This window comes from Petaurus breviceps, unplaced genomic scaffold, assembly GCF_028583685.1.
Source record: "Petaurus breviceps papuanus isolate PSGF00001 unplaced genomic scaffold, PetGlider_PUasm1.0 188, whole genome shotgun sequence".
NCBI lineage: Eukaryota > Metazoa > Chordata > Mammalia > Diprotodontia > Petauridae > Petaurus > Petaurus breviceps.
Genome location: NW_027185804.1, coordinates 37,857,233 through 37,870,155, shown reverse-complemented (window position 1 = coordinate 37,870,155; position 12,923 = coordinate 37,857,233). Strand labels below are relative to the sequence as shown.

General features: G+C 45.2%; 1 protein-coding gene across 1 annotated transcript in view; it reads left to right on the top strand.

The window, feature by feature from the left end:
• The window catches only part of AGBL2 (AGBL carboxypeptidase 2), a 67,844-nt gene that overhangs the window by 21,081 nt on the left and 33,840 nt on the right, over nucleotides 1-12,923 (top strand). The window contains exons 5-11 of the mRNA XM_069091640.1: nucleotides 163-348; nucleotides 1,355-1,462; nucleotides 4,356-4,506; nucleotides 6,601-7,383; nucleotides 8,690-8,846; nucleotides 11,182-11,308; nucleotides 12,315-12,415. Coding sequence (XP_068947741.1) covers nucleotides 163-348; nucleotides 1,355-1,462; nucleotides 4,356-4,506; nucleotides 6,601-7,383; nucleotides 8,690-8,846; nucleotides 11,182-11,308; nucleotides 12,315-12,415 — 1,613 coding nt within the window. The remainder of the gene's footprint in view (nucleotides 1-162; nucleotides 349-1,354; nucleotides 1,463-4,355; nucleotides 4,507-6,600; nucleotides 7,384-8,689; nucleotides 8,847-11,181; nucleotides 11,309-12,314; nucleotides 12,416-12,923) is intronic.

Here is a 12,923-nt window from a genome sequence, read left to right as displayed (position 1 = left end):
CCTTACTCCCCCTACTGAGGGACCTAAAAAAACATGCCTAGGCTAAGACTTCCATAGTCCTTTTGAGAAAAAAAAAAATCCCCCGAGCTGTTGATATTTTCAAGAATTGATATCTCAGAATTGGGAAGGAAAGCTTTTACTCAGTCCCTATTTCTTTCACAGGATCCCTTTTGTTGGACACCCCACTTTTTAAGAGCAACCAACTTCTCTTTGATGAGTTTGGTGAAGGAAATCCACGCCTCCGAGAACCACGAAATCTCTTTGCTTTCTTCTCTAACGATGGGTTTCTACAGGCTCCACGATGGCCCATAGAATGTGAAGTCATCAAGGAAAATATTCATCATATTGGTAATCTAATTTGTATTGCTACTTCCTGAGTTAGTGGTAATGGGGTTCTGTTAAGTAGGGGTAAGAACTGGCAATTTTTTCTTACTTAGAGGGGTCACCACAGGTCAGAAAGTAAAAGGTTATCATTTATCCAGAGGTGACCTGTCTATATGTCAAAATCTGTGACTTAATTGGTGTTGGGAATTCCCTCTCCTGAGGAAGGAGCCTGGCTCACTGAGAGGTCAAGAGACATACCCAGGTCACACAGTGTTCATCAGAGGCAGCACTTGAATTCAGGCCTCCAGACTTCTTGGCCTGCTTGCCCATACTTTTTGTGTGACCGAGTTCTGGCGAATTGATTCATGTTATTCCCAGTTCACAAGTAACTGATAATAAACCAGAATACAAATTTATTCATTGAGAGAGGGGGATATACCTTTCTGCTCTCATGTTAGTGTTCACTTTGCAATATTTGCCCTTCCCAGGATCAAGGTAGCTGGGAAATTGACCTGTGATCAGATATTTGCTTTGTCACCTGTGAAGGCAAAGCAAGGAAGGTTGGATGGCCCATTGGGATGCTCTGCACCTGGGTTCTTATCAGTACTTCCCTATGAAGTTCAAGCACTTTTCACATTCTGCACCATTTCAAACTTCCAAATTACCACCACCTAGGAGCTCTGGGTCTTTGCTGTATCTCATGCTCTTGGTTCCTTCTAGAAATACCCAAAGAGCCCTAAACTCTTCATGAGAAAAAGCACTTTGAGCATCCATTCTAAAAATCAATTCCAGTGACCAGGCTGATTTCCATCCTTGTCCTCAATCATCATAAGTGAGTTTTCAAAGCCTTGTTGTCCCAGTATCCTTTACAAAAGAACAAATAACACCACGTGCATGAGCTGCCGGGGGAATACTGTGAGAGGGAGAAGTCTTTGTTTTAGTTTTTGCAGAAATGAACTGAGTCATTTTGGTAGAGTTTTGCATAACTTCTGCTCTTTGTGCATGTTCCTATTGGATGTCTTTTTTTCAGAATGGGTCCCACCAAAGCCTGAGTATTTCTATCAACCTACAGGAAATGAGAAGGTTCCAGAAATTGTCGGAGAGGGAAAAGGCACAGTGGTCTATCACATTGAATCAGGTATCCTCATTTTCTTCAAAAGGGTTTCATTGTGACAGAAAAATCTGTGATCACGTATAAAAAACTGAGGAAGACTCTTTTGATAACCAGACTGATCAAGAGTGCTAATATTTGTGGAAGGTCAACCTTGGTACTTTCACTATTCTGCAAAAAATTGTTGTTTGGTTTTAAGCCCATATTATGGCTTCTCCCTCTCTGAAGCAAATTCCACTGGAGCCGCCGCCAGGGAACCTGCCTTTTCCATCCTTTCACTCCCTCGCTGAGGCCACCTTCATCTTCCCTTCCCTTCTCTTAGTGGTCTACTTCCCGGTGTTCTGTGAGTTTTTATAAGACACATCAAGATGGTTTTACTTAACTTATTTTTAAAGGGAAGATAATTGGTAGGGATGATTAGGAATTGATTATTTTGTTAAGAGGACATGTATAAAATTTGTATTTTAAAAGCAAAAATAGAATCCTTCAGTACTTCAGTGTAGCCGTGACTTCATTGCTGGGACTGCTCCCTCCAGTGGTGCAGATTTCACCTCATTCTTCCACATTCTCATCTTGTTCCATTCATGTCTGTGACCTTACATAGAAACCCATAGAGAATGTACCCAAGTTGCCAGAGCCTTCTCTTAAATCACTTAGCTTGCTGGTGGCTCCAGGCCAGCACTAGGTCTCTTGTTACATGGCTAACTTGCCTCCTTTTTTCAGTCATTCTTTTCTGGATGGTGCACTTCCTGGTGTTGCCACACCTCATGGCCAAGTCTTCATGCCTAATAGCAGCTCTAAGAATACACAGGATCGATGGGCTAGATATGCCTGCTACCTAGCCCGTGCTCTTTCCATGTCTATCCATGTTTACAGCGCACACAGGCATTGAGTGTAGATCTTTTGGGAAATTGCACTGTGGAGGTTTGGGAGGTTAGGATGCCTCCTGCGTTTCAGCCCTGTCCAGAACCCAGAGGATACATCCCGATATCAGTGAATCTGCTCACTGTGCCCACGGCAGCCCATGGCTTTCTCATTCTTTCCACCCAAAGCTTTTGTACAAAGCCTGCACAGAGCAGCTCCTCAGCACTTTGACAGCCTCCCTTTCAGCTTCATGCCACAGCAGCACCTGGTCCATCCATCCAGTATCCCCTGGTCTCGTGGGAGAACAGCCCGCCGCCTTTGCTGACTGTGAGGATGGCATCCACGCTATGGCTCACGTGTGTCTTTGTTGATAACACGCTGCAGTCTGCCCCACAACATCAGTCAATCTTATCTTCTTTGCTTCACCTGCAGTCTTGGTTCTTCTGTGACTTGAAAGCACATAGCATTACAGTAAGGCTAGCCCAGGATCCCCACCAAAAAAAAAAGACTAGCTTAGGCTAAGAGGGGAGCCATCATGTCCCTACCCTACAAAATATATGAAATATCTGGGAGTCCACCTGCCAAAGCACACACAATACCTATACAGTTACAATTACAAAGTGTACCTTGAAGAAACAAGAAACTCAGATGCCTGGAGGAATATTTTTCGTGCTCATGCCAGGGCCATGGCATAAAACAAAAAAGATAATACTACAAATATCTTTTGAATATACTTCTATAGTTCCTTCTCTCCTCTGACACTGCACCCACCCTGCTGCAGACCCCTTGATTACTACAACAGCTTCAGGGTAGCGGGGGTGTCTGCCTCCCCCAAGTTTCTCCCCAGTCTAATTCATTCTCCATTCAACCACCAAAGCAATTTTTTGGAAACATAAATCCTGCGACACATCCAATCAAAAAAAAAAAAAAACCTTCTTGGGGCAGCCAGGTAGTGTAGTGAATAGAGCACTGGCCCTGAAGTCAGGAGGACCTGAGTTCAAATCTGGCCTCAGACACTTGACACACTACTAGCTTTGTGACCTTGGGCAAGTCACTTAATCCCAATTGCCTCGCCTTTCCCCCTCAAAAAAAAAAAAAGGCCTTCTTGTAACTACAAAGACAGCAGGATTGAACCAGTCGCAGAATGTCTACACATGCCCTAGTCTGTCCAAGGTACTTCTTCAGCCTTTCTCACTTGGGGAATTTGCATCAGACAAGCATGCTGATGCAGTCACTCTGGGTGTATCAGCCCCTTTCACTAGTTACCTTGAATGAGAGTTTCTTTTTGATTATTGCCTCTCAGGTATAGATTCTATAGAATCTGTACAACTTTGGTGCTATAGTTTCAATCAGTTTCTTTGCTGATTCTCTAGGATTTTCTAAGTAAAATATGTCACGTAATAGTACAAAACTTGGAGTAGCCACTGAGTCTCCATGGAGACTTCATCCTGTGTGCTGGAGACCTCCCCACCCCCTCTCCCACCACCCCACTCTACTCCCCCACACACACACACACACATTTGTTCAGTATTCAGGGCTACCAGTGTATCATAGGAACCCTCCATCTTCTGTCCCGTATTCTTACTATATAAATGCTTCATATGGATATAGGACTTTCTAGTGATAATGTTTGCTGTTCTTATTACTAAAGACCTACTCCCATGTCCTAGAGGTGGCCTGGCTTCTCAAAGCCTGTGCCAACAGAGCACATACTGACAGATTCTACTAAGCTAGACAGATGTTGAGCGCGTGCCTGGTGACAACCTCGCTCTCTTTTTTGAGGACCAGCCTCACTAACAGAAGACCAGCTTGTCACCAAGCTTGGGTGCAAGCCATTGAATTTTTCAGGAGTAGGAATTCCCCAAGACCATCCAAGTCACAGAGGAGCCATTAACTGTGTCAACAGAGGGAGTGCCCACTTCAACAAAATCCCACCTCCTTGAACTTTGACTTTGGTGACTAAAGGCTATAACCTGGATAAGTGTCAGCACAAGTGTTTGTGTAAGTAGAGAAGAAGGCTTGTCCTGACTTCTATCTAGTCGGTCCATTTTTTCAGCCCCTGCAGGTTCCTATTTCACCAGCTCCAGAGTAGGAGGCAAACGAGGATTGATCAAACAACTGTCTGTCAATTTGCAAGGACCAGAAGATGACACCCTGCTGTTTGAGTCGAGGTTTGAGAGCGGGAATTTGCAGAAAGCCGTCCGAGTGTGAGTGATAATGAAAAGGACATTCTGGAGGGGGATGGTGACTGGAGGGGCTGCTAAGAGTTGCCTCCAAGAGCAGGATGAGATTGGGGATTCACTCTGGGAAGAAAGGCTGTTGTTTGTCACATTTCCTCCGGGCAGCATGCTACCGAGCTCTTATTTTCTCTAAATGAAAAGAGCAAGTTACTGCAGCTGCCGTTCTCCCCAGCCAAGCTATAGATAAATCCCTCATTCAGACTGTCCAGCTTTTCTCTAGCTTCGGTTTCCACCTCTGGGGGCAACTGTTTTTCATATTCTAATTCCAGTCTTCCACATGCTGTAGTCATTTCCCCATCTGTCCTCACAAAAATAGAAGCAAAGCAGGAATAAAGTCTTTCAGTTTATCCCTAAGAAATCAACATTATATATATAACACCAGTCTTAAGTTTTCAAAGTAAATGATTTGTTCATAAGTTTTGAAGCTGTTTTGAAAGGAGGCACCACGGTACGGTTGACAGGGTCCTGCACATGGCCTCTGGGTGGATGCCTGGGCTCGAATCCTGGCAGTGCCATATACTGTGTAACCTTGGTGCATTAGTATGGGCTGAGGCCCCTCAGTAAGCAGAGACATAAACACCCTCACCTCTAATGTAACTACAGAATTTCCCAACAGCATACAGACAGACCACCACTGAAACAAAAAAAGGGTATAGTTGTGGCTGGGGGCGGGGGGTTGGGGTTGGGGCTGGAGCATTCCCATAACCTTACCTCAGGAATTACAGAGTGCCTGGACTTCTTGCCTCAACCAGTCACTCAAAGGCTTCAAGGCCTAACTAAGCACCTCTATTCAGTCAATCAATCAAGGCCTTTTCACATCTGGTATAAAATCTTTGATAGACTGGTTTAACCCAAGGTTCAGGCTCTCAGTAATTCTTGAGGGAGGGGTATTCATACTTGTCTTACAGAAGGACACATGTGCTTCCACCTCACTACAGGCCCAGTGGGTTCCAGCCTTTTTCTGGGTCTGCAGAATGAAGCCACATACCCAACGGCAACACAGGAAATTGGTCCTGCCCAGAACTTTAGACTAATTGGAGTGATTCAAGGGGGTTAGGGTCTTTGGGTCTTTTTACTGAGGTAGGCAAGGGGAACCTAAAGGGAGCCTTTTACAGATGCACCATCTTAAAGTGAGCAGGGCAGATAAGGATAAAGTGGGCCAGAGCTGTCCTTAAAGTCTTGCTAGCTAACCTTGCTGGGTGTTTTTGTCCCTAGTCTCCCTCTTTCCCCTAGAGGAATGAGCTGGGAATGGCCAGGCTGCACTACTTGGACAAGTCACTTAAATTTGCTACACTTTGGTTTTTTCATCTGTAAAATGGAGACAATAAATGTACAACTAACCTCAAAGGGCTGTTAGTAGTTTCAGATGAAATACTGAATATAAGCAGGTAGTATTCTGGATAGACTTTTTTTCTTTTTTCTTTTTTAAAGCAATTGGGGTTAAGTAACTTGCTCAAGGTTACACGGCCAGTTATTTCTGGGTGTGGTGCTAAGTATCAGAGCCCGGATTCGAGCCCAGGTCATCCAGACTCTTGGGCCGGTGCTCTTACTCCACTGCGCCATCTGGCTGCCCCTACTTTTTTTTTTTTTTTGAGGGCAGTTGGGGTTAAGTGACTTGCCCAAAGTCACACGGCTAGTAAGTGTGTCAAGTGTCTGAGGCCAGATTTGAACTCAGGTCCTCCTCACTCCAGGCCCAGTGCTTTATTCACTGCACCATCTAGCTGCCCCTGGGTAGGCTTTTTTTTTAAAAAAAAGACTGTTACTATAACACCTACATGAAAATATCCTGAGAACCAAATCAAAAGCCAAAGAAGAGTGGTACAGTTGGTAATCATTAAGCCAGCCAAACATTTGTTAAGCACCTACTATGAGCCAGGCCCTGGGACAAGCCCTAAGGATACAAAAACAAAGAAAGCAAAGACAAGCTCTGCCCTTGAGGGCATCGGGTAGTATCATAGACTAGTAAGTAGAAAATAGGGCTGAGAGTCAGATAAGCCTGGGTTTGGGTCTCACCTGACACTTCTAGATACATAACCAGCCTCTTGGTTTTCTCCCTTGCAGGGACACCTATAACTATGAGCTCACCCTGAGAACTGATCTCTACACTAACAAGCACACCCAGTGGTTTTATTTCCGAGTCCAGAACACCAGAAAAGAGATCACGTATCGCTTCACCATCGTCAACTTGCTAAAACCCAAGAGCCTTTACACCATTGGGATGAAGCCTCTCCTGTACTCTGAGGTGGATGCCCGCACCCAGAGCATCGGCTGGAGGCGAGCTGGAGATGAGATCAAGTACTACCGAAGGAGCGCTGAGGAGGGCCAGCCCACCTTCTACTGCCTCACGTGGACAGTCCGCTTTCCACATGACCAGGACACCTGCTATTTTGCCCACTTCTATCCTTACACGTACACGGATCTGCAGTATTACTTGCTGACAGTGGCCAACAATCCCCTCCAGTCTCAGTTCTGCAAGCTCAGAACTCTGTGCAGAAGCCTTGCAGGCAATACCGTCTATCTGCTCACCATCACCAACCCATCCAAGAGCTCAGAAATGGCCGCCGCCAAGAAAGCAGTCATTCTGAGTGCCAGAGTCCATCCTGGGGAGAGCAATGGCTCCTGGATGATGAAAGGATTCCTAGACTTTATCCTTGGAGACTCCCCTGATGCCCATCTCCTCAGAGACATCTTCATTTTTAAGGTGGTTCCCATGCTTAATCCAGATGGCGTGATTGTGGGGAATTATCGATGTTCATTGGCGGGCAGGGACCTGAACAGGCATTACAAGACCATTCTGAAAGAGTCTTTCCCCTGTATCTGGCACACCAGGAATATGATCAAGAGGTGAGGAGGACAGGTGTTTTCTGTTGGCCTCTTAGTACACTCTGTAACCCATTTGTAAAAATGGTCCCATTGGTTGATAGAAGAAAGCTGGCTTCATTGAGATGCTGTTGTCACATCCCTTATTAGGTCCTGATAGCCACCAGCTGGGGAGATGGATTAGTCAGCCCACACTGACTAGGCTACACACAGATCATCCCATGCAGGGCAATTTTGGTTTTGCCAAGGAAGTAATATACCTGAGGCCCTCCCCTTAGGCTATCTTATCAAGCTGAGGCCAGACCAAACAAAATGAAGATGCCTAGGAGCACGTTCTGCAGACCCTTTAAACACCCACTAACTGTGTGTGTAGACAAGGGTTGGAGAAAATGTCATGCTGAGGCAGGCTGGGCGGCCTGCTTGGGCAGCCTGCTTAGCCGGTCCGGGCCTGTAGAAGCTGTGAGCCAGCAGCGCTTGGGAGGATGGAAAAGACACACGGCACAGAGCGGGCTGGCACTTCAGAAGGAGGAGGGCATGAGCTGGCCACGGACCAGGGAGTTAGCGGGTACGTTTGCCTTGCTGGTCCTCAGCATTACCTCCCTAAGGTGCTCCGGGTGAATTCTTTGATGCTGCAGTTATCTGTGATGATCATACCTCCTGGCTGGAGTGTAAATTCCGCGAGATTAGGAACTTTGTCTCCCCTCTCGTTTTACTTTCTTCCCTCAGCACCCAGCACCCAGCACCTTGCTTTGCACACATTAAATGCTTATTCAGCTTGTTGCTATTGCTGCATTTAGCAGGCATCTTTCCCCAGCTCCACTCGCCTCTAGCTCAGAGAATAGGACTTGAGGCTAGTATCATCACTGCTGAAAAGGGTCTGCCATATAAATCCCCTCCCCATTTCTGTGACACTCTAGGCCAGTGCTTCCTTCCCTGGCCACAGATGATCTCTGTGTGCCTCCTTCACATTAGACTGCGAGCCCCTTCTAGGCAGGAGCGGCCTATCTCTGTTGAGTTGTATGACCAAACCTTAGTATGGCATCTAGCACATAACAAGTGCTCAGTAAATGTTTTTTCATTCATTCATGTGAATCATTAATGGTTTCTGGGAAGATGAGGGAGGTGACTAGAGTGACACCAATTTAACTCAGCAATTATTTATCAAGTGGCTACACTATGCAAGGCATTCCTTAGGAACTGAGCCGCTCCTGACCTTAGGGAAGCTGATGGAGGTAGGCAGACAACGTGTCTAATATAGTATGATAATAAGAGGGCAGGGGACAAAGGCAGGAGCTCAAGGCCTGTGTCTGATGAAGCCTTGATTTCATAGAGTCCTTGAAGAGCGGGAGGTCCTGCTGTATTGTGATTTCCACGGGCACAGTCGCAAGAACAACATCTTCCTGTACGGCTGTAACAGCACCAACCGCAAAAAATGGCTGCATGAGCGAGTCTTCCCTTTAATGCTGAGCAAAAATGCCCCAGACAAGGTAAGCATGGGAGATGCTTTTCTGCTCACTCATTACAGATGAGATGATCTTTTTTTTTTTTAAGCAATCCAGGTTAAGTAACTTGCTCAAGGTTACATGGCCAGTTATTTCTGGGTGTGGTGCTGAGTGTCTGAGCCCGGGATTCGATCTCCAGGTCATCCTGACACTGGGGTCAGTGCTCTTACTCGCTGAGCCACCTGGCCGCCCCGATGGGGTGATCTTTAAGGTCCTTTTCAGCATTGTCTTGTGATAAGATGGCTCTCTTTCCTCCATAGAGCTTTTGATATTGTTGTTTCTTTGTTTCGTGGACTCTCCTCTTAGAAGTATGTCTCAGCAAAAACTTCTTTAGGGGCTAGAACAGTGTTTCCAAGTGAGGTTCTAAGAATCACAGTAACCACTTCTCCTGGACCAAATGCTTACACTTTTTGTAGGTTATGCCTAGCCTCTGTGTGGCACCAGAAGAAGGGATTACAAGATAGACAAGCCAGTAAATTCATAAGGTTCTGGGGCGGCGAGGTAGCACAGTGAGTAAGAGCACTGGCTCCAGTGTTGAGAAGACCTGGAGATCGAATCCAGGGCTCAGACACTTAGCACCCACCCAGAAACACCTGGCCGTGTAACCTTGAGCAAGTTACTTAACCCCAATTGCTTAGGGGCGGCCAGGTGGCTCAGTGAGTAAGAGCACCGGCTCCAGTGTCGGGATGACCTGGATCAAATCTGGGCTCAGATACTCAGCACCACACCCAGAAATAACTGGCTGTGTAACCTTGAGCAAGTTACTTAACCCCTATTGCTTTAAGGTTCTATGATCTGAAACACCCTCATACCTGCCTCAAACTCACAGACAATGAAAAGGTCCCTGAAGGACTGAAAAGAGAGCACTTCACATAATAAAACGTGTATAGTTTTCTTTAGAAACACACTGTAGCTGAGGGAGATACATATGCTAATGATCTATGATAATTTGAAAGTGAAAATCCAATTTTTAAGAACTTCCAAGGGGATCTTCACTATATATGAAGGATGGAAAGGAGGCAGTTGGTTGAGCCTCTACTAAACACTGAATCTGATGTTTCCTGATGTTGAGGTGACCCCCTAGAAGGCCTCACAGTTGAACCACGAGCTTGGGCAGGTCCTACTAGGCTGAAAAGGTCTAGATAGGCATGGCAATGGATTTGGTGTGTGTCACCCAAGAGACACATGGGCAGACATTGACCAGGCTTGTTCCCACTATTTTCAACCCCTGATGTCAGGGAGGCCACTTACTGAGATCTCTAGAGGGCCTGTCATCTGTGTCAGTTGAATAGTTAGAATCTTTGACAAAGAACTGGTTAGAATAAAAGATGTCTTTGAATGGTATAGACCTCCTATATAAAATGACCTCCTCACATGGACTAGTGGAACATGGCCAGCCACTGTGAAACATGGGGAGTGCCTGCTGCCCTCACCTGTGAAATTGGCAGGCACTTACATGGAGGACGGATGAGATTTGTTCCTTTTTTTTTTTTTTTTTGCCCCAGAGGGCAGAACCAAGGACAATGGGTAGATGCTACAGAAAGGCACATTCACATCCGATGTCAGGGAAGTTTTTCAGCTGATCCAGAAGGTCCCAAGGAGGATTGACCTGCTTCAATGTGGGACAGATTTTCCCTCTTTGAAGTCTTCATTTAGAAGTTAAATGTCCACTTTCCCATATTTTATAGTAGAGATTTTTTTCCATACATGGATTGCATTAGATGCCCACTGTGGTCCCTTGGATTCTATGATTCTGTACAGGATTGTGATTTCTATAGTGCCTTTGCTGTATAACAATGCTAAAATTTTATGATTCGATTCTATGCACAGTTCAGAAGTGACTCCAGGGATACAGAGAATGAATTACATAAAACATTAATTCTACAGAAGAGCTTATAGACAAGGTCTCCTCAAAGGCTAGTGTAGTCAGGAATATTGATGCTGAAGGGGATAGATTTGAGCTGAACCTTGAGGGAGGAATGGCGTTGCATTGGGAGGAAAGGACAGAAATCTTCAAAATAGTGACCATGCACAAGACATCCTCAGGAGCCGATTGAGCAGCCAGAGGGGAGAGACACACCAGGGCTCCAGGAGAATGTTGAATGGTAGTAAAGAGCTTTCTTTTGGAGGAAAGGGAGTCACATGGTCAAGGTAGAAAAAGTAACAGCAAATCTCTGATGAGGTCATAAATCTGTAACATCATCGAAGGGGATGTGTGCCCATAAGGAAGTCAGAACTGAAAATGGGAAGACAAAAACAACTGTTGTGGAGTGTGCTTGACATTTAGATGTCCACTAACAGGTGTGGGATTTCTTTTCAGTTCTCCTTCCACAGCTGTAATTTTAAAGTTCACAAGTGCAAAGAAGGGACTGGACGGGTTGTGATGTGGAGAATGGGAATCTTGAACAGCTACACAATGGAGTCAACCTTTGGAGGGTCAACATTAGGTAAGAAGTCCTTTGGACAGTAGCCCCCAACATTACGAGGGCAGGCCACATCAGAGGCTTTGTAAAGATATGCATGCTTTCCCTGTTGTTAAATTACTCGAACCTAAAGAAAGGTGCCATCCACCTGTGACTTGAACTAACACTGATAATCACAATGAAACAGAGTCTTCTTATTTTAGGAAGCATTTGACCTGACCCAAAGAGAAAGAAACCTTCTATTTTTAGAAGAACATGATATTTTGTATTAGGGGTGGTATTATTTTAAAGATGTTCCAAGGAAGTCCATTTTGAAATGTCCTCTGAGCAATTGGTAATGTAGGATTAAAACTCAGAGGAGATAGGGCAGCAAAAAAAATTAATAATAATAAAACTCAGGAGAGATCCTGGACTTGGATTTAATGATTTGGGAGTGATTGGCATCAAGTTGATAATGAAACTCATGGGACCACGAGATCAGCTAGAGACTGAGGTGGAGCAAGTGAAGAAGAATGAGGGGCCCAGGACAGAGCGCAGAGAAACAGCAGCCATGCTCAGGGGACACGGCACAGAGTAACATGAAAACAAAACCAAAAAAAACACAGCCAAGCACAGGTGATAGTACATTTTAAAACTAAGTCAGTGTGCAGCCCACTGGGATCTCTATGTGTGGACCAGTGGTGCCTGCTTCTGTTGGATTTTAACACTACTGGTCTGGATGATGATGAGCAAGAGGCCAGAAGGAGGATTAGGTGGCAAGAGAACTAGGGAGAATGGGATTTTCTTTCTTTCTTTTTGGAGGGGGGAAAGCAGGGCAATTTGGCGTTAAGTGACTTGTTCAAGGTCACACGGCTAGTTTTTGTGTTAAGTGTCTGAGGTCGAATTTGAACTCAGGTCCTCCTGACTCCAGGGCCAGTGCTCTATTCACTGTGCCACCTAGCTGCCTCTATAATGGGTTAGGAGTTACTGATTCAACAAAAATTAACTTCCTATCACTTGATGTTCTTGGGTTTTGTTTTCTTTTTTTCAGGCAGGAAAAGGGATACTCATTTTAACACTGAGGACCTGAAATCTCTCGGTTATCATGTCTGTGACACACTTCTTGATTTCTGCGATCCTGACCGTACTAAGGTAAAAAAGCTCTTTTTATTCAATACAGAGTCAAAAAGAGAGGATCCTAGTTCTGAATGTAAAGGCCTAGATGAGCAATGAGAATGTTGGGTCAAGCTCAGAGATCACCTTCGTCTTCCCTGCCCCTTTGGAGGCAGACGAGTACAGGCCACTCAGCACAGGCCTGGACACAAAGAAAGCTGAATTGTAACCTTTACCCCAAACGCTGAATCACTAAATGATTCTGGACATATATTCTCAGAGTGCAGCAGGAGACTCAAACCCAGTGACATTCAAGGGGAGGGAGTTTCCGTGTTGTCTTCATATCCCCTGATCACTTATGACTTTAAGTTCATTGAGGACGGGAGTCACATCATGTCTCCACTTTGTACCTCCTCCAGCACTGAGCACAGCGCTGTGCATACACTGGGCACTTAATAACTATTTGTGATAATGCGTATTATTTCACCTCTCTTAGGAGTGCATTTTAATTAGTCTACCAAGCTTAGAACTGCAGAGTGATACGAAT